The sequence below is a fragment of the Apiotrichum porosum genome, assembly GCF_003942205.1.
Source record: "Apiotrichum porosum strain DSM 27194 chromosome Unknown scaffold_9, whole genome shotgun sequence".
NCBI classification, from domain to species: domain Eukaryota; kingdom Fungi; phylum Basidiomycota; class Tremellomycetes; order Trichosporonales; family Trichosporonaceae; genus Apiotrichum; species Apiotrichum porosum.
In genome coordinates this window covers 657,811-677,956 of record NW_021167116.1, presented here as the reverse complement: position 1 = coordinate 677,956, position 20,146 = coordinate 657,811, and the positions used below count along the sequence as shown (strand labels likewise).

The following is a 20,146-nucleotide window of genomic DNA, read 5'->3' as shown; positions in this document are numbered from 1 at the left end:
CGACCAAATATTCTTTCCTTGCCAGACACCGACTCAGCCCAACTCGCCTGAATCTTCGCAATATATCGGCAGCCCTACCTGTTCGCCCGCGCCGGTCAAGATGGAGACACCAAACACCCGAGCGCGGCGCAAACGCGAGATGCGCGAGCTGGACGGATCCCAAGACGAACCCGGAGTGACATGGGGACAGGACAACCAGCTGCTGCGAGAGTTTATGTTGTCAGGCCCAAGTGGTGAGTAGCCGGGCGTTTTGCATTAATGCAAGTCTGACCTCTCCAAGACAAGCCCATGCCTGCACTTGCTCCAACTCAGCGACCTCGAGGTTATGGCGAAAGCAGCTCGACTGGCACAGGAACAAGCCACCCACGCAAGCGTCCTTGCCGGGCGACCAGGTCGACCTCCTCAGTTACGGCTCCGCAGACCGCCTCTGACGAACCTGGGAAAAGGCTGGACGAGCTCCTTGATCGATTCCTGGACATTAGCTCACGACCTAACTCGGCCAATTCGACGCCTCGGAACGGGTCGTTGACCCAGAGGACTGCAACGTCAGGCGGTGGGTCTAGCACCACACTTTCAAGCACGGGCAGCATGGGCTGGGATCGACCAGGCGACAGGAAGCCGATGATGGACAGGACAGTCAACACCAACCGTCGGACGCCTGTCTCCACCACTCGCTCGTTGCCCTTGAAGCCGTCGACACCTACATCCGTTCGCGATCGTGGCGCCGTGTCTGCTGTCAACATTCTAGAGACAAAGTCGGCTCCCAGGCCATTCCGCAACTCCATCGACGCTGCACCAGGTGTACGGTCCAGCCCACGCCGTGCTGCGGCCTCTGCTTCTGCTGCAATCGCCAGTCCCCTTCGTGCGCCTCACAATGTGTCACCCGCCCCTCTCCCAACCCGGTACTCGACTACACGAACCAGCGTTGGCGTTCAGCGTCCAGTGCAACCCACAAGCCATCTCGCGACCACTCGTCAACCACGCTCTGTTCCACCTCCTCGCGTTACACCGGCAGTGCCTGCCACCCGTTCGACTCGCTCCGCCCAGCCCGTTATGCGCCCCCCTCCTCCACCAGAACCACAGCCTAGCTCTGACGGCGACACAAGTATCGACTCTCTTGATTTGATGTTTGAGGGTGGTGGAGAGGAAATTGAACGTCTCCTGCGTGCGGTGGATGGCGGACGGTGAGATTGCTGCTATTCTACCATCCATTACGGGGTCGCTCCGGAATTTCCGTCGACGTGATCGGTGCTACATTTTCGTACCGGCCATTTGCCCCTCCGAATCAACTCCGATTGTCGGTCGTTGCCACACGGAAGCAGGATTTAACGTGGAGGGTGCAAGCGAAGGAATAGTCAGCGCAAAGGAGTAGTCAGCGCGAAAGAAGAGACGGAACGGAGGCCAGAGGGTTGGTGTCCCACATGTTGTTTGTAGCCCCACTATGCCAAGTTCATTGTCCATGTCCCCCTATATCCCGCACAGGTCCGAAGCTGCAGATAACCCGAGATGGAAAGGTGCAGATATGCAGATAACCTGTGATGCACGTGCTCTTGCTGAATCATTTCCGTGCTGAACCCATATCTCTCGGAGCCGGCAAGCTTGTGCACCTTCTGCTGCTGGAGACGCCGTATGTATTATCAAGCAAAGTGCTGTTGTCGGAAAAGCTCGGTGGAGGTGGTGGAGGGACCTTGGGTAATCAAGGGGCCATGACGTGATGTTCAGAATCAATATGGCCCACCCCCCCCCCCCCCCCCCCCTATAAAGGACGCATCTCTCCGTCCGGCCACCATTCTTCATCCCGTCTTCTCCTCCTGTCACTACACTCCTCATCCCTTCCCATCGCAACATCGCTTAAATTAAAAGTAAGTTGTCAACAACAGCACGATCGACCTCGGACGAACCTCGCGCACCCGATGCTCATTCCGCTCCAGTGTCGGCAGCCAACATCCCAGACCAGAACTCGGACACCAACCCCGTTGCCTATGCACCGTTTGCCAGCGCCCCGGCGCCGGGATACCCAACCTTCCTGCCCCACCCACCTTCGGTGATTGCGTCGGCTCTCCCAGCCGACCGCTTCCCCCAGAACGAAACCCTCCCCCCGCTGTTCAAGCCCCTCAAGATCCGTGGTGTGGAGTGGCCCCACCGGATGTGGGTAGCCCCCATGTGCCAGTACTCGGCGGACAACGGCAAGGCCACCGATCACCATTTCGTGCATCTCGGATCGATGGCCCAGCGTGGCTGGACGAACATCATGGTTGAGGCCACTGCCGTGGTCCCCGAGGGCCGCATCAGCCCCGAGGACGTTGGAATCTGGAACGACGAACAGATTGCTCCGCTTAAGCGTATTGTCGACTACGTCCATGCCAACCGCGGCAAGATTGGTATTCAGATTGCCCACGCCGGTCGCAAGGCGTCTACTTTGGGTCCCTGGACGTCCCGTCTTGCTGTCGAGAATGGCTGGAAGGGCGGCGAGGTCGCTACTCGTGAAGTTGGCGGCTGGCCCGACCAGGGTGAGTGAGAAGTCAATGGCACGTTGTTAACGCTACCAGTCGTCGGTCCCTCAGCCATCTCGTTTGACGAAAAGACCAACCCGATGCCCAAGGTCATTGACGACGCCTACATCGCGGAGCTCAAGGCAGCGTACAAGGCCGCCGTCGAGCGCTGCAAGAAGGCCGGCTTCGACTTCATTGAGATTCACGGTGCCCACGGTTATCTGATCCACAACTTCCTCTCGCCCCTTTCCAACAAGCGCACCGACCAGTATGGTGGCTCGCTTGACAACCGTATGCGTCTCCCGCTTGAGCTTGCCCAGATTGTCCGCGAAGCCTGGGACGGCCCGCTCCTCTTCCGCGTTAGCGCGAGCGACTGGCTCGAGAACGTCGATGGCCCCGAGGTCCAGGACGGCGAGTACAAGTGGTGGGGTCTGGAGCAGACCACCATCTTTGCTACCAAGCTCCGCGACATTGGTATCGACCTCCTCGACGTGTCGTCGGGCGGTAATGACAACCGCGGTGGCTACCCCGTCGGACCCAACTACCAGGTTCCATTCGCCGCGCACATTAAGAAGCACGTCCCCGGTCTCCTGGTCGGCGCCGTCGGCCTCCTGACCGACCCCAAGGCGGCCAACGACATCATCAAGAACGGTGAAGCCGACGTGTGCTTCTTTGGCCGCGAGGTTCTCCGCCACATCGATTTCCCTCTCGACGCTGCTCAGGCCCTCGGCGTCGCTGTAGCTCCGGCGCCCCAGTACGAGCGCGCCTGGGGCCGCATGCTCAAGCCCGTCCACTCGTAGATATCAGCACGAAAAGTTCTGTACCGTATACAGCATCTTGTAACTACATTCATCTCAAACCCTTATGGAAAGCGAAAGTGCCATTTTTGAACTGTCAGTGGCTTTGGGTGTCTGGACATGTGTAAGCGTCACACTGGGGTGAGGCTCGGAGGGTGTTTAACCAAAGCAATGACGTGTAGGAAAACGTTCACTGCCAACCGGGGTCTCCATGTCGTAGAGCATGTCACACGGAGACCACACCCATGTACAGAACCTCGTTTATTGCGAGACATGGGCACTCTCCTTCGCCTTGGAGGGGGCGTGGATACTCGAATCGAATCCCTCACATTCCTCAATTCCCGGATTTATGGTGTTCAAGCCCCGCGCCTCATTTCCCCGGCCACTGCCTTTAGCAGACATCTATGCACGGACCAGCGACCTCAAAGTACGACAACAGGTCCAACAGTGAGATCCGGCGTGTGAGTCAGGAATGGAGGCGAGAGGCGACGGAGGAGGCGGGTTGTTTGTCTGTCACCAGATGCGTCTAGCTCTGCACCGCATCCCCACGGACCCATGACACTGAAGACGAGTGAAGTGGGCCAGACAGGTTCAGCTCCTCACTGATGGGCCAGTCTCTGAGGGGGAAGCGAATTCTCTGAGCAGGAAGCGAATCTGTAACAACAGCGTGTTTTGAATTCGCAAAATTGTGTCAAGACGCCAGACACGGGGCAACATCGAGAGTGCTGGTCCTATGAAGGTTTATCAGAACCAGGTGCTTGCCTCAAGCTTGCATGACCCCCTGATTTCTCATGATTGAAACATACTGCCAGATTGCAGTGAGGTCAGGGGCGTCGCAATGTCGTCGCATTTGCCAGAGGACCGCCTATTGTGCGTCAGTGGCGCGGTGTGATGTGTGGCGGCGCGGGTGGGTTGCGTTGTCCTCTTTACCGCAACTGGAGCCACGGCACGAAGACACAAAAACGCCCAGAGTGTCCCAGGCAACATGCGCAGCTGTTGCTGTTTGTAGAGACCGACAGGGGTTATGGACTGAGGACGTGGCTCCCTGCGCGTGCGATATTGAGGCACAGGACGTGTTTTGCTCGGGACAATGCCCGTGTGTCGAGGAGTGGGATCAAGGAGCTCATTCGTTCATTGTGCCGTTGGTTCATGTCTCTGGTAGATGAAACGAGACTCTCTGAGGGAGTAGGGGGAGGGGTTAGTTTACCAAAGACCCACCTCAGACCGAGAGTACAATGGAGAGTCATTCTCAGGTAGTAAGTATATGTTGAGTGGCAAGAATCCCTGCGCGGCACGCGTCCTTCACCACACATAACGTACGCCAAGTTCCGTTGTCTCGCCATCAGTCACTTCCATACCCCTCACCAAAGGCCAAAGGTCGACCATACACACCTGCATAACCATGTACACCATCCCCTCGCCCATGGGCCTCCCCAAAGCTGTAATTCTCTCGCTCCTCGTCCTGTCAGCATGCGCGGCGCCCATCCCAGAAGACCCCAGTGATGGCAACGGGATCGTCGGCACAGCCACGGCCGCCGCCTCGGCCGCGACAGCGTACATCACCGGCGCTACCAACGATCAGACATACGTCTTCTTCCCCACAGCCAGCGACTGGTGTAAGTAGTGAAGTCAATAATTGAACCCTGGCAGCGTGCTGATGGCAGTCACTCTTGGAGTCCGAAACGCTGTCGAGTGGCAGTGGGATTCTGCCAAAAGCGTGTGGTTTCGCGTCACATTGAGCAACCCCTCGGTGGCGTTACTCTCTGCACCCATCGACCTGGGTGCAAATGGTGAGTAGAGAGAACGGAGACAAAGTACTGAATGGCACCCAGTATCCGCATCCATGTTTGGTTTTAGCACGTTGAAGTCACTTGACGCGTGAGTTTACTTGTCATCGCGTTCGGTGTTGACTGTCAACTGAATCATCAGTGCTTTGCCAGGCTCGGGCTACGTCGTTACACTGCACGATGCTTACAACTCGTCCAGTACGTCTTCTTGTGCCTCCTGTCTTTGTCCATGAGCTCACCCACCATCAGAAATATGGGCTGTCTCAGATTCGTTCGAGCTCAAACCCGCCAACTCGACACCCACATTGCCTGCGCCATATTCCGTCCTCTCGCTTGACAGCGCCGCCACACGGCGTGTCGTCGCAGGTATGGCTGCGAGACTGTTTACCGCGACTGCCTTCCTTGTCAGCTTGGCGGTTTGGTAAGGCGACCCACCGACGACGGAGAGCCGATCTTGGGGAAGCGTACAGGAGACCGTCAATCCGATTTTTATGTGCGCAACAACATCGCCCAATCCACAGACCAGGGCTTGGACCCCACTTGTTCGCTTGTGAATCAACAAACCCACTGTATGCTATGCACTTCAGTATTGTCAAAAGCCTACGCAAATGAATGAGACCTACAAAACGGTACGAACACTAAACGCGAGATTGTTGAGCGATGTAAAACAGTTAGCATGTTCGCTGTGAGATACAATACCATCTCGCAGACATAGTAACGGACATACTATCACACATTGCGGACCACAAGGTTCACGCGCCGGCATCACCCTCCTCGGCCTCCTCGTCCTCGTCCTCGTCCTCGTCCTCCTCGTTGCCACCCTGGCTCGGGCCGGGAGACTGGGTGCTGTCTCTGGAGCGCTGGCTGGGGCGGTTCCTCTGCTTCTTGGCGTTACGGAGCTCGACGTCGTCACCGCGCTTGCGCTTCATGGTCCTGCCACGGTCGCGGTCAAGACGCTCCCAACGGTCGAGGCGGTCGGCGCGGTCGAGGCGATCGGCGCGGGCCTCGCGGGCAAGGCGGACCTCGCGGTCGGCGCGCGCCTCGCGGTCGAGGCGGGCTTCACGCTCGAGGCGGGCTTCACGCTCGAGGCGGGCTTCACGCTCGAGGCGGGCTTCACGCTCGAGGCGGGCCTCACGCTCCGCACGCGCGTCGCGGTCGGCACGCGACTCCTGGTCAAGGCGGACCTCGCGGTCGGCACGCGCCTTGCGCTCGAGGCGGGCCTCGCGGTCCTCACGCCTCATGGCTTGAGCGCCCATCTGCATGAGGAGCCCCGCAGCTTGTATGTCGGCCATGGCGGGGAACGCGGCGAGAGGGATGACGGGGGCCGGCGCAAGAGGAAGGGCGTTAGCCGGGACTTGGGGGCGGTCGACAGCGCCGAGAACCGGGAAAGGACGAGCGGCGCGAGCGGCGCGGGCGGCAGCGACCGCCGGGAACGCGGCGGGGACGGGAAGGGCTTGCACGTTTGCGAGGCGAACGATCTCTGGATCTCTGGGGGGTGGCCAGTGGCCAGTGGGACAAAGAAGCGGGAAGGGTGGACGGATTGTACGGCTGGTTCCCCAGGATCAGCGGTTCTGGCGCCTGCGCGACGCGGCTGGCCGTGGGGCGTTCTCGCCGTTGTTGGTGTTCTGGCTGGGGTTCTGGCCCTCGGGCCTCGGGGTTCTGGGCATCGTCTGTTCTTGATGGCATCGAATCGTGCGGCGTCGCCCTCCTTGAGGTCCTTCTCGGCATCCCCGTCGTCGCCAAACTCGCGCTCCCGAGCCTTGCGGATACGCATGAGTTGGCTGTCCAGCGATCCAGCGAGCAGAGGCTCGTCGATGCCACGGGATTGCAGGAATAGCACTCGGAGAGCAAGGGCCGGCAAGAAGCTAAGGAAGGGGAGGTAGCAACTATGTACAAGATTGGAACGAGGCTATCTACAGGCATGAGGGCATGAGGGGAACATTTCACTAATCGAAGCTACTCATACAAAACTTGACAAACTAGGCTGTAAACATGGGCATAGGGCATGAGGGTGGGGGACACAGCAGGAAGGGCCGGGAAGAGAGGTATGCCGGGTTTAGTTGCGCGTCTGGCGGCGGCGGACGGCAGGCGGGTGAGGGGCGGCTGCGCCTTGGCCCTGGGCGACCTGCGCGACGCGTGCCGCGCGCCTGGCGTCCCTGGGGGCCTTCCTTGCGGCCCTGATCCTGGCCAGGGCGGTCTCCACAGCCTGGAAGCGCTCGCGGTCCTGGTTCCTGGTGGCGGCGTGCTCCGGAGCCGTGTACTCGCGTTCCCTGAGTGGGCGGAGCTTGTTGAGCTGGTCGTCAATCCAGCCAAGGCGCTCCTCCTCGTCGTCCCACTCCTCCTCGTCGCCCTCCCCGTCGCCGAGCTTGGCGTCCGCCGCCTCGGCCTCCTCGTCGCCCCCGCGCTCCAGCTCGGCCTCCTCTTGGGCGCGGATGAGGCGCGCGACCTCGATCTCGAGCTCCCTGAGCAGGGTCTCGCGAGGGACGCTGGCGCCCTGGCTGTCGGCTGGGGTGTGGGGCGGGTGGGCGGGTGGGGAGCGGCCCGGTCGTCGTTCCATTGCTCGGCCGCGGCAAGCTCGGCGTCCGTGAGGGCGTACGGGTGTTGGGCCAGGCGTGTGGCCAGCTCCTTGGGCTTGCCCGCGTGGTCGATGCCCTTGTTCTTGAGGAGCTTGGCCACTTTGTCGCGTTGCCCTTGCCCATGAAGTACCTGAAGAGGCACTCATCGTTGGGGTCCCTCAGGCGGAGGAACGCGGCAGCAGGAAACGACATCGCCGTCGGTGTCCTCCTCGTATGGGTCGCGGCGGTCGTCATTCCACGCTCTGGCCTTCACAAGGATCCAGGGATCAACGGGGATGGCACGAGCGGCGCTGGCGGCAGCGACCGCCGGGAACGCGGCGGGGACGGGAAGCGCTTGAGCGTTCGCCAGGCGAATGATCTCCTCGGGAACGACGTTTTTCTCGATGGCCAGAGCCACGAGCACGGCCTTGCGGGCCCTGTAGGGGTATTCGTGGCGCCCAAGCCACACCACAATGTCGTCCCTCGGGACCCTCGGCGACTGCAAGTATTCCTCAAGCAGGGTCGGTGGCATCCTAGATAAAAGGTCAGCTTACCGATCCCCGACGCGGGTCAGTGCCACATGGCGTCAGCACGCTGTTGAATCCAGTGTAAATGCGCATTTTTAACAAAGATATGTTTCTATCTGTCTATGCTGTGATCTGTCTCGTCCATGCAATGGAACCATCTCAAGAGACGTACACCGAGGCCAACCAATGTGGGATGCTGTCGCTAAACGGTAACAACGCGGGGGACTGACCCCACGTAGTGTCACCATTTATAGGTAGCCAAACCCAATAGCTGGCCTCGGGCGTAAGAGACGTTATCCATACTCCGAATGGAGTATGATGGGGTTCAAGAAATGTGTTTACTAGGGTTCGCCACTCCCCATACCCTAGATTAGAACTCACCGATTCGTCGAGCCAGGGAGCGGGCGCCCGGAGGGAGAGCGACCTACAAGCAGGTCAGCGCACCGCAGAAACAGGGGTAACTAACAGGTCACAGAGGACGAGGGGAGATAAGAACCACCGGCACGGGAGTAACCACAAGAGGAGGGGCAGTGAGCGGCGAGACGGCGGGGCCAGGGGGGAGACGAAACGGAGCGGGAGAGAGCGATTGGAGCGGGAGCCAGTAAACGGGAGGGGGAGCGGAGGGGTGCCAGGGCGAGGCGCACTGCAATCAAAGGTTAGTTGCCGAGCCACATCTCCGCGGGAGCCCGGTATCACTGGGCAACTGGCACACAACTGGCTGCAACTGGCAGGGAGAGAGGAAGCCAAGGGTTGATCACCAGTTAGTGGTTTCTACACAGGATGGGAAGGGGGACAGGATCTACTCCCGAGTTGTTTCCCTGGAGGGAAAACAAGAGGTGGCTTATCCCGAGCAATGCTGGTGGCGTCAGCGACGGAAGCCAGGTAACGTCAGGACCAGCTGTATATGTACACCCACGGTGCTGCGGGCAAGAGGTGGATGAGGCAAAAGCCCAGAGCGCCAGGGCCCAGAGTATGGAAGGATTGATGAAATGGATGAAACGTGAAACCAAATTGGTGACAGCATATAAATCACTCTGGACAAGCTGGGGGTATCAAACATACATGTTGCGACCCAAATCCCGGTGGTCAATTGCCCGGAATAGGTGGAAAAGTGAAGGTCGTTGGACTTGGGCTAGATAGCCTTGAAGGTTTGGAAAGAGGACAGCCGAGACGAAAGCCTAGGAACACAAGTACAAACTTGGACATGCTTTGTGGGTACATGCTGCGAGCCTGCTTACCGCCACTGCCTTTCTTGTCAGCTTGGCGGTTTGCTGAGGTACCCTCAACGACGATAGAGGGCATGTATCGCGTAGTGCGTATGGAGAGACGTCGATCACGTACTATTTGACGAACACATAGTCCAGTCCATACACCAACCAGGACTGAACTGAGACCCCACTTGTTCGCCTCAGAATGAATAAACCCGATGTACTGTATGTTATGTACTTCTGCAATTGTCTCGAGCTCTTGCTGGGGGCACGTCTGCCCTGTGCGGAAACATTGCCTAGCCCTACAACCCAGGCCATACGTCCCTGGAGTGCTGGTGCAACCGCCACAACTTCTTATACAAATATTCACATTGTACAAATACTAGTAGCCTACATGAGGTGATGCGACTCGCATCACCACACCGGCGCGCGCGCGCAGTCAGAGGAGTGTCAGCAACAGGTGATTCAAGACCAGTGTCAGCGACCACCCATTACAAATTGCTAATGCACAGCGGCCTTAATGTAAGCTAATGTTTTGTACCCTTTCTTCGCACCCCATTGTAGACATGAAAAACAATATTCACATTATACAAATATACACATTCACATGTACAACGCCTAGGCGGCGGCGGCGGCAGCAGCGGCGGCGGCGGGTCCTCCTCCTCCTCCTCCTCCTCCTCCGGCGGCGGGGGCGGGTCCTCCTCCTCCTCCTCCACCTCCTCCTCCTCCCCCGGCGGCGGGGGCGGCGGGAGCGGCGGGAGCGGCCTGGCGGCGGGCGTGGTGGCGCCTACGGCGCTGGACGGCCTGAGGGGTGAACATGGCCGCCCTGGCGGCCGCCCTGGAGGCGCGAATCGCATCCAGGGTCTGCTGAATGCCGTCGCAACGCGCGCCATCCGCAGCGAGCTGGACGGGGTTGCCGGTGTGCTCGGCGGTGCGCGCGGCACGCACGCGCTCGAGCTCGTCCTCCAGCTCACAAAGGCGGGGCTCCTCCTGGTCGGCGGGGGGAGCGGGGATGGCGTCGCCTTCGTCGCCCGCGGCAGCAGCGTCGTCGGCGTCGTCGTCGGTCGCCTGGACCTCGGCGTCCTGCTGAGCGCGCAGGAGACGCGCGACCTCGACTTCCAGACCGCGCAGGAGCGCCTCACGCACCATGCTCGACCTGTTGCCAGGCGTTGGCACGTACGGCGCTGGTGCAAGGACCAGCGGGTATGGCCGCAGAGGTGGAAGGGGCTCGCGCTGACCGTCGTTGTAGTCTTGGGCCGCGAGGTGAACCCTGGGTTCGAGCACGTAGGGGTGCTCGGCCAGGCGCAGCGTCAGGGCTGGGCGCTGACCCGCCTGGTCAACGCCAGCGTCGGCCAGCCATGCGCGGCGCTGGTTCACCGTGCCGGCAACGCCCTTGCGAGAGAAGTACGCGTAGGGGTACTCGTCCTTGACGTCGCGGAGCTTCTTGTATGCTGCGGCGCCGGTGGTCATGGCGGCTTTAATTAGGACGTCAGCATACTGAGCCACATCCGAGGCCCATCAGTGCACGTGCCCATCAGCACACAACACCTTTGAATCCAGTCCATGCACTTGAGAGCAAAGATAATATAAATATATATCTGTTTATGCTGTATCTGCCTTTTCCATGCCATGGAACCATCTCAAGAGACGTACACCCAAGTCCAACTAATTGAGATTGAACTGCGGCTAAAGCGTAACGCGAAGCGAGGAATTGAACCCCGGGTCGTGCAACGGTTTAGCTTAGCAGTTCAAAAACCCAATTAGCTGGACTCGGGTGTATAAGGCTTTATCCATAATCCAGGGGGGAGGAATATGTGTGTGTGCTGTATCTGCAGTGATTACGAGGTGCGCGTCCGAGGAGACAACGTCACATTTGGTACGACAAAACTCACCGAAGGCCGGAGCGACGAGGGAAGGGGGACGAGGGACGAGGGGATGACGAGACGACTAAACGAGTCAGCGCACCGCAGCCAACAGGCCAACAGGGGGTTTAGACTGGGAAAGCCAAACTCACAAAGCGAAGGATCCGGGGGGGGCAGGGAAGGGGCCGAAGGGGACCAGGGACCTGCGATCAAAATGTTAGTTTGAGCTATCGGGTTCGGGGTCAAAATAAACTCACCGAGAACAGGACAAAAAAAGACAAGCGCGGCGCCGAGAAGCCAGAGATCCCAGAGATCCAGCGAAGGGGAGCTGCAAGCAAGAGGTTAGTTGCCGAGCCACATCTCCCTGGGAGCCCGGGATTGCTGGGCATGGTTACTCACGAGAGGGCCGCTGGAGGGCCGAGAACAGAGCACGCCAACCTTGGAGAGAGGAGGCGCGTGCCGCCCGAGAGGAAAGGGAGACTGCGACATGTTAGGGCTTTGCGCACAGGATGGGAGGGGAAAGGATCTACTCACGAGGTGCGGCCCGGTGGGCAGGAAGAGGGAGGTCGTGGGGTTGGGGTGGTTGGGGTCGTGGTGGTGGTGGTGGTGGGCCCGAGCTGAACTTGTGGGCGTCAGTGCCCTTGTCCTTGCCAGGTAACGTCAGGACCCGAGGAATAGACTCACGCTGCGGGCAAGGTTTGATAAAGGGGTGGGGGGGGGGGGAGAGGCGCAGGTGGGGTTTGTGCGCGAAGGGTGGGTGGATGGGTGGGTGGATGTGGATGGATGGGGGGATGGATGGGGGATGGAGGGGATATGAGAGGAGGACAGATGGGCAAAAGTGGGTGTGTGTGTTTTGTGGGTGTGGGGGGGCGGTGTCGACGTGTCGCCGGGGTGGATGGACCAGCCATCTCTCCGACCAGCCATCTTCCAAAACGCCGCACGGGCCTCCAAAACGCCGCCCCGGGTGCGGCGTGTGGCATTTTTGCGCCTGTGGCACGTACTGCTGTCTAGTGCTGTTACATCTGTCCTCCAGGTTGCATCTGTGCACGCCCAACGAGACGAAAGCTGAGTACGATCAGTACAGTACATATGTATGTAGGTGTAGGCTACATCTTGGCACATGTCCAAGCCCAAGCCAACACACAAGCCAAGGCACAACCCCCACATGGAATGTACATACACACGTATCGCGAATTCCCCGAGAGGGTGTGTGCTCTCATCTCCCGTCTCACGAAAGCCCTGTGCCGTCCTCAGTCCTGGTCTCCCTCCCACCCTCCCGATGGCTTGCCTTTTGGCTGTACAGCAATTCATGTCTTTCGTATTCTACCACTGCTGCTGCACCTGAGCGGTCAATGTTGCCGCCGCCGCCGTGCACACCCTCTCACGAGCCGAACCAGGGAACCTGGAACACCCGCCATTCTTGTCTGACATGGTGCAACAGGAGCTTGCACACGATACATGATGGCTCATCACAGGCTTCCAGCTCCAATCAGTTGCTGCTCCAAGGGTGGTCGACTCCAGGGGACATCTAGGGGACTAGAAACGCACGGCCATTCGCGGGTGGAGCCCTCGAGCCCGCAGAGGGGCGCCTCTTTTGGAACGTTGGCCCACTGAAGCACTTGAGCACAAGAAGGAGCTCCTTCCTCTGCCTCTGCAAGGGCTTGAGAGGCTTGCGCAGTGCAGGGTGGAGCCGCCCTGGTAACCCTTGACGTCGTCTTCACAAGGAATGGGTGTGTTTGTTCGAGCTGCACCTCGTGTGTGCACGACCGTCGCAGAGTTCCCGTGTGTTACGTTGGAGAGCCTGCCATCCCGATGACGACCTGGTATGCATGGCGGGCAACGTTGCCCGCAGACATGTAGCGAGTTCCGAAGTTGTCGGGGTCGTTTGCAAGGTTGGTGTTGCCGAGAATACGCGTGGACGGTTGCGATTGGTTGGTGCGACTCGGGAGGCCCTTGTGTCTCCCAATGGGCTGCCATATGAATGGCGACCCACTTTGTCTTCCAAACATTGCCTGCGATGATGGACGGCCGACTGCAAAATCACTCCCAACATCCAGTTCGGACAGGCGACGACCACATACGTTGCGGCGCCGAAGCCGAAGCCGTCGGCCGGGGCGAGACAAGAGTGACCTCTGACGCGAAGTCCCAGGCCGGGACGGCGGCTGCGTTCTGTGGCCCAGGGGCACACACAGCAGCGCGCGCGCGCATCGCACCCATGTCCATCCAAGGAGCTAGGAGTCAACGGCATCGCGTGGCGTGTGTCGGCCATGGCAGAGAGCGAGTGCTCGCCGGCGGAGCTGGGCCTCCCGCATTTCGATCGGCGACCGCGCGAGGGACGAGAAGTGGGATGGCTTCAACCAGGTGGAGCCCACAGGCGACAATCCGGTACGACTGACATGTCAACTCACGGTGGGACAGCAAGACGGCAAGACAGCAAGACGGTCAGACGGCGATCCATCTCGACGCAACGAACCACCATGCTGAAGCTCGCGAGACGCTTGATCGCTATGTCGCCGCGCGACCTTCACCGAGTGTCGGGGGGAGAGTGATTGTAAGAATCTACAACTGGGGTGTCAGTTACAGGGCAACGTTCGGTGGTCGCTGGCCAGCTGGCAACGGAACTCACGCGTCGTTGCAAGACGCCGGCCGGGCCGGGTTGCGGAGGGGCTGCCAGAGGTGGTGGAGGTGATGAGACGAAGGATGACAACGATGGCGGTAGGTGGTAGCGCACGAGAGCTAGAGGTTGACGTGGACAACTGATCAAACTGAACATTCCCGTTACTTGCGATAACACGGTATGGCGCATGCAGCGCTCAACGACGAGCCACCTGTTGCCGCGATACCGATGGCCCCTCGGTGATCAGCCAACGCGTTCGTCTTCTCCTTGTTGACCCGTCCATGAAGGCTCCTGAGGCTGGCACCGCCGCTGTCGTTGGGGGCAGGTCCGTTGCCGTCCTGGTTGTCCATGCTGAGCACAGCCAGCAAGACAACGACTGGTTGTGGAAACAGCTGTGGTTGACAGAGGTGGAGGATGAACGGGGGTCGAGTTGACTTGACGTGGTGTTCGATACCTAATGCCGTGTGAGTAAGGCCAGACAGGACACATGTCCACAAAGGAACACCTCGAAAGGGAACTTACGAGAGTGAGTCGTAGTCGAGATGCCTGCGAGAAGGGATGGGACACTGAGAAGTGGGAAAGGTGGATGGACGGTGATGGAAAGGGAAAGGGTGTGGCAACCAAAACCAGGGGGGACACGCGTGTTATGGCTTTGGGCCGGCCTTTACGCGATGGACTCACTTTCTAATATAACCATTACAAATCGTGATTCAAATGGTCATCCCTCACCCGCCTGTGCGCGACGCGACAACGGTCACTAAACAGGAGGTGCACACAGAGTCACAGCTCACAGATGATCGTCTGTGTATCTATATCTGTGCGTCGGTGTGCCCACTGAATCTTGTTGTCCACAGCGCTGCCTGTACGGACTCTGCACTGCATTTGGATTGCTTGTGTGCATGGACTCGCGCGTTTTGTGACAGCATGCTGTGCTTGCACATTTTCATCCATTTCAAGCAGCTGGGAGGTCAGAGCATGGTCCGTCGCAAGGAGGGTGATGTGACTGACGAGCGAAACGTCGAGCGAGAACCAGGATCGAATGGCGTCGGCATTCACCGTCCCGTGTAGGTACTGGTCGGGTGGCGTTGCAGTCGCCTGCCGCGTACCCGGGTTGGTCACAGGCAGATGAAGAGACTGTTGTTGTTGTGGTTGCTGTGGCTGCGGCTGTTGCTGCATTGCGGAGGCGGTGATAGGATGCGCGAAGAACAAACTGCTGTTACGACGGCGGAAGTGGGTGGTGGTGATTTGCTTTTCCGATGTTGAGGCGGGAGGTCGGAGGCAAACATGGCCATGAACGAGCGCCAACTAGCACGAGCGCGCCCGGATGTGCTCGTGGCCTTCGTGGCCTGTGTACGGCCTGTGTGTACGTGTGTGTACCTGTGTGCATGGGTGCATGGGTGACATGTGTGCAGAGAGGTGCGCAAGGCACAACCGAGGTGTGGGGTGCAAGGTGTCGCCTTCTCTCGCTCGACACTACAAGGTGCCGCATCAAGGGCATGTGTGGTGAACCTGTCGGGAGGCTCTATCTCCAGCGTACGTGCCGCTTGTGGCAGGCTGTTATGAGGGGTGCATACCGATTCAACAAACGAGAAAGCAGGCAATCCACATACGCAGTTTGGTAGCTCGCGAGGAAGGTTGGGAGGGTAACCAGCCCACACAGCCCCAGAGGCGCAAACGCGCGCGGGCGAGACCGACAACCAACGGACCGATGAGGTCCGTCGAGGAAGCCACCGTGCACGCCCCGCACGGCCGAGTCCCCGGCAGTGAGTGGACGTGCCATTCGACTGATACCAGCGGTCCTGAATAGGTGCCACGGCCTCGCCTGTGGCCTGTGGGCCGCAGGAAGTAAGCCGAGCTACGATCGCAATTAGACACGCAGCAGCCACCGTGCACTTGACCAACTGGCACCTGGAAAGGCGACTGTCAGGTTGGCCAAACACCTCGGTGCACGGGTGGAGGCTGTGTCCCAGAGTAGAACAAGAACCTGCAATCAGAGGTCAGAATACCTAATTGCCTCCCGGGTCGACATCGCCAACTCACACGATGCCAGGAGAGGAGACAACGACAAATGGACCGTTGCGCACTGGTGTGCCGTTCGCCCGTCCGTAGTCTCCGCCAAAAGCCAAAGGCTGGCCTGGGTGGTACAAGGCCACCAAAGTCAATCTCTCTCTGCGTCAAATCGTTGCACCTGGGGGCGCTCCTCTCCTGTCCGTTCGGCCAGCCGATGGCCCACCAGTGTCACAGTCAGTGATGTGAACACATGCTCGTCAGCTCAGAAACCTCGTCAGACATGTCATGTCATGGAAGGCGGCCAAGGCATCCCACGAGCAGACAGCACACACATGAAGAGGAGATCGCATACAAGTGATCAATAATGACATTGGCCTGGTTATTACTAGTTCTTTATTACTGGTTCGCGAGGTGACTAAACCGACAGGGGTTACGACCGCCGCGTGGGTCCAATTGTAACAGACGATGCTAGAGCTGATATTGCCGGGGGGCTTTGCGGGTCCACGCGGGCGCCTGAAGGCCACCCGCGTGTTGAGCGACAGGCGGCTGCAGATGCTGCTGCTGCATGGTTGAGCCTGGGGACCTCTTCGAGCTGGCAGTGGCTTGGAATGACACTGTTTGCGAACACTAGAACGAAATCAGGCCAGGTTACCAACCAGGGAACCACAACGAGAACTGAAACCTACACGCCCACGGGTACAGAGGGTCTGGCTCTGGACGCTTTTCGCTTCTCGGTGATGATGTAGAGGTCGCGCGGAGAAAGCTGGGCAGGCGGGGTGCCAGCTAGTCGACCTCAAAAGCATCTGGAACTCGACATGCGCCGTCGCCTCCATGGCAAGCTCGGCAACCTTGTCATGCGGATCCAGAGTATCCGCACGTCCAGCGAGGGGGGCCGTAGCTGGTCTATTCGTTTCTACCTTTCTTCGCGGAACGCGATTTCCCGGCTCCTTCAGCCCCCTCCACTCGCCAGTCGCCACTGGCCACTGGAAGGACCGGTGTTGGTTAGGGGCTACAACAAGTCCCCGCCACTCAGCGATCAGCGACATTAGGCTAGTGGCGATTGTTTGGAAGCGTACTTATCGAAACGGTTAATATATCGCTGTTGTTGAGCGTGCAGCGTGTTCAGTGTGGCGTTGTACCAGAGAGCAGAGAGGTGCTGTAGCACCGGAGCGAACGACATACAGTACATGCAGAATTAACACATTCACCGACTACAGTAAAAACAAAACGCATGGAGACTAACGCTGGGGGGTGCGGACTGGAGCACAGCGGTGCAGGTGGGGCATGGGTGGTACAGGTTGGGCATGGTACGGGTTGGAATGCCGAAGGGTATCTCGGGCTCTGTGGGTGTTTGGTGAAGACGACCACGAGGCGGGCGGTTATGACAGCTTCAAGATAGAGACGTTGTAGTCCTCGGCACGTCGGTGGCGGTACGGGCAGACTGGGGCAGCCACCGAAGCCGGAGTGCCAGCGGGCGGGGCCTGGTTGGCGGCAACGCCGAGCGGGGCTGCAGGCGGGCCTTGCTGGTGGGCCTGGTACAGAGCGTGCTGCAGAGCATACAGCTGCTGCTGCTGGTGGGCCTGGCGAAGCTGCTGGGCGTGCAGCTGCGCCTGCTGCTGCGCCTGTCGAGCTTGCTCGGCGACGGGTGCGGCGACGGGTGCGGCGGCCGGGGGGAGCCATGGCGGCCTGGATGGCGCGGCGGCGGGCGTCACGGCCGGCAACGTCCATCTCAGCCCGCAGCATGTCGCGGACAGGGTGAGGGAGGCGATTGAAATTGGCCACGATCACTCCCACCATCTGCTCGCCCCTGATCCCCTGATCCCCTGAGGCGACCGACATTCACCTGGAGTCCGACCGAAGCACCCACGAGCTGGAGGAGCGTGCGCAAGCGGGTCTCGTCTGCCTCGGTAATGCGAGCGACCGGGTGAAGCGGAACCTGTGCCGGGAGTTGAGGAAGCACAGGTGGTCTACCTGCATGCTCGGCGTTGAGCAGGTCCGGGTATGGGTCAGGCAGTCGGTGAAAGTTATCGATGATGATGTCGGCGATGGGGCTACGGTCGAGGTGTCGCAGCTCGACGCGCATGCCAACTGCCACACCGACGAGTTGTGCCACGGAAGGCAGACCGGCAACTTCGCACAGCAAGAAGTGGAGGGCGGAACGCTCGGGCATGTCTGCAATCAGGTCAGCTCACAGACGAACAGTGGGAAAGCAGGCAGGGAAGCGAGACGAAAGAGGCCGAAAAGGTCAACTCACCAGGCACCAGAGAGAGGACGAGTGACGAAAGGCAGAGGCCAGAGCGAACGTGGTGAAGCTAAAACGCGGTCAGATGCCAGCCGGTACAAAGAGAACTCACCGGCGGAGCACCGCACGCTTCAGAGGAGCGACGAGGAGGAGGAGGATGAGGAGGAGGAGGGGCTTACGAGCTGCAACCAGCAAGTTAGCAGGGGAGAGGGGAGAGGAGAAAGGAGAGAGAGTTATTGCGTTAGGGTTGTCAGAGCACCTGGAACGGTGGTGGCAGAGAAAGGATGTATCAATGAAGATACGGAGAAGGAGGGATGGAGAAGAGAGAATCAACTTCAGAGCGCGCAAAGGTGGTTTGCCCAGGAGAGGGAGAGGGGGGCAGGTGGCAATCGCGCTAGCCGGTTTCTACATGGTGTAACGCCATTGACATTATGTGGCGGCTGGCACTTGACGTTTTGTTTACGGATCTCCGGCTGCCACGTTCGTACGCTACTGTACGCTCACTACCGGGATATCACTGGAGAACTGGGGAGCTGGAGAACGACATATGCTCATGCATGGCCACCCGACAACGTTTATTGTCCCGACGCGTCTGCCCTCCTGCAATACAATCCAAAGACGCAAGGATGGCTGGAAGCCAGGATCAAGCCCCAGAGGGCCGTCGCGCGTTGCAGTCGGAGGTTCAGTCGGTCGGCAGACTCTACCCCAGCCTTGCGGCAAGCTGTTATGAGGGATGCCTACATTCAACCAGCCTCGCGCTTGGCGTGGGCCGTCTCGCCTTTGCTGTTCATCCCCCTATGTGCGTATGTAAATCGTTTAGGTAGCGCTGGTGGCTGTGCCACGGCATGGAAACGTGCCCATCCAGCTCATACGTTCAGTAGTTAGGGATTAACGAGGTTGCGTGCTCTTTGGAAATGCTGGCTATCCCCACCATCTCTGTATCATAGGGGTAGTCGGTCTATTGGTTAGCCAACGAAGCAGCTGCGATGTGCAGCAGCAGGAAGGGAATACATTAGGACATGGCTACTGCTGTGGGCATGAAAGAACAAAACGACGACAAGTATAAGACAATGTGAAAGACGACGAACTACAGAGTCAGCTCTGAGATAGTTCAACACTGGCTGCTTACAGGAGGGCAATGTTCATGTGAGGATTGTTCGACTGTGTGTACGCCTTAGAACCTTTACCCTGGGTTGGCGTAGGCACCGTATGGTCCGCCACGGGCACCGTTGCGGAGTTCGCGAGGTTGGCGAGGTGCCGACATGTAGTGGCCAAGCTCGCGACGCGCATTAGCCAGCTCAGTCTCCATGTCGGCGATGCGCTGGTCTTCGACTGCAGCCCTCGCCTGCGCGGCCTGCACGACCTGCTTGGCCTGTTCGGCCTCATAGGTGGCCTGAGCAGCCCGAGCGGTCATGATCGCAAGTTCGGGCGGGGGGGGGGGACGCGCCAACTCCTCTTCGAGGGCGGCAATCTCGGCTGCGCGGGCTGCGCTCTTAGCCTCGATCTGAGCACGGAGGATAGTCGCCTCCTGCTTGAGGCCTGCAACGAGAGCGGCGTCGGGGGTGGCGGCAAGCTCGGCACGGAGGGCGGCAGCCTCGTCCTCGAGTTCTTGGATGCGATCGGGGGCTGGGGCCTGATCCATGTCCACGTCCACGTCCACGTCCACGTCTCGGAGGGCAGCGCGGCGCGCCTCGGCGCCGGGGATGGGGGCACGGGGAGGAAGGACAGCGCCGGGACCTTGGCGGGCTCGGTCCACGCCGAGGATGGCAATGCGGCGCGCCTCGGCGCCGGGGACAGGCTGCTGCTGCTGCTGGTTCTGTTGCATTTTTGGCTGGCGGTTGGTTCGTGTATCGCCAGTGGAGGAGGGGTTGGGGAATGGGACTACAATCAGCGTCACGGTCATCAAGTGACTTCAGGACAGTGAACTAACGCTGAGAGTTGGAGATTGGAGGATGTGAGAGTAGTGTGAGAGGTGATAGAGGTGAGCGATGAGGGCACATGGTGATGTTATGGTGACGGCGGTGACGGGTTGCATCTGCTACCGTCGTG

The 20,146-nt window shown here is 59.5% G+C and overlaps 7 protein-coding genes across 7 annotated transcripts; 2 read left to right on the top strand and 5 right to left on the bottom strand.

Moving 5' to 3' along the window:
* Positions 1 to 100: 100 nt before the first annotated feature.
* EHS24_009494 (uncharacterized protein) lies at positions 101 to 3,292 on the top strand (the record flags this gene model as incomplete). The annotated part of the gene is made up of 4 exons (XM_028624775.1): positions 101 to 233; positions 281 to 1,184; positions 1,864 to 2,510; positions 2,550 to 3,292. 4 exons carry the CDS (start codon positions 101 to 103, stop codon positions 3,290 to 3,292), a joined length of 2,427 nt encoding a protein of 808 aa, XP_028474943.1.
* A 1,399-nt stretch (positions 3,293 to 4,691) lies between these two features.
* EHS24_009493 (uncharacterized protein) lies at positions 4,692 to 5,501 on the top strand (the record flags this gene model as incomplete). Its single annotated transcript, XM_028624774.1, has 5 exons — positions 4,692 to 4,905; positions 4,954 to 5,079; positions 5,122 to 5,167; positions 5,219 to 5,274; positions 5,326 to 5,501. 5 exons carry the CDS (start codon positions 4,692 to 4,694, stop codon positions 5,499 to 5,501), a joined length of 618 nt encoding a protein of 205 aa, XP_028474942.1.
* A 327-nt stretch (positions 5,502 to 5,828) lies between these two features.
* Positions 5,829 to 6,743, bottom strand: EHS24_009492 (uncharacterized protein; the record flags this gene model as incomplete). The annotated part of the gene is made up of 2 exons (XM_028624773.1): positions 5,829 to 6,564; positions 6,664 to 6,743. The coding sequence occupies 2 exons, from the start codon at positions 6,741 to 6,743 to the stop codon at positions 5,829 to 5,831; spliced, it is 816 nt and encodes a 271-aa protein (XP_028474941.1).
* A 389-nt stretch (positions 6,744 to 7,132) lies between these two features.
* EHS24_009491 (uncharacterized protein) lies at positions 7,133 to 8,163 on the bottom strand (the record flags this gene model as incomplete). The annotated part of the gene is made up of 3 exons (XM_028624772.1): positions 7,133 to 7,538; positions 7,562 to 7,782; positions 7,840 to 8,163. The coding sequence occupies 3 exons, from the start codon at positions 8,161 to 8,163 to the stop codon at positions 7,133 to 7,135; spliced, it is 951 nt and encodes a 316-aa protein (XP_028474940.1).
* Positions 8,164 to 9,984: 1,821 nt separating this feature from the next.
* On the bottom strand, positions 9,985 to 10,836 carry EHS24_009490 (uncharacterized protein; the record flags this gene model as incomplete). Its single annotated transcript, XM_028624771.1, has 1 exon — positions 9,985 to 10,836. The coding sequence occupies one exon, from the start codon at positions 10,834 to 10,836 to the stop codon at positions 9,985 to 9,987; it is 852 nt and encodes a 283-aa protein (XP_028474939.1).
* A 6,398-nt stretch (positions 10,837 to 17,234) lies between these two features.
* Positions 17,235 to 18,025, bottom strand: EHS24_009489 (uncharacterized protein; the record flags this gene model as incomplete). Its single annotated transcript, XM_028624770.1, has 2 exons — positions 17,235 to 17,387; positions 17,699 to 18,025. 2 exons carry the CDS (start codon positions 18,023 to 18,025, stop codon positions 17,235 to 17,237), a joined length of 480 nt encoding a protein of 159 aa, XP_028474938.1.
* Positions 18,026 to 19,280: 1,255 nt separating this feature from the next.
* Positions 19,281 to 19,922, bottom strand: EHS24_009488 (uncharacterized protein; the record flags this gene model as incomplete). The annotated part of the gene is made up of 1 exon (XM_028624769.1): positions 19,281 to 19,922. The coding sequence occupies one exon, from the start codon at positions 19,920 to 19,922 to the stop codon at positions 19,281 to 19,283; it is 642 nt and encodes a 213-aa protein (XP_028474937.1).
* Between the last annotated feature and the right edge of the window lie 224 nt (positions 19,923 to 20,146).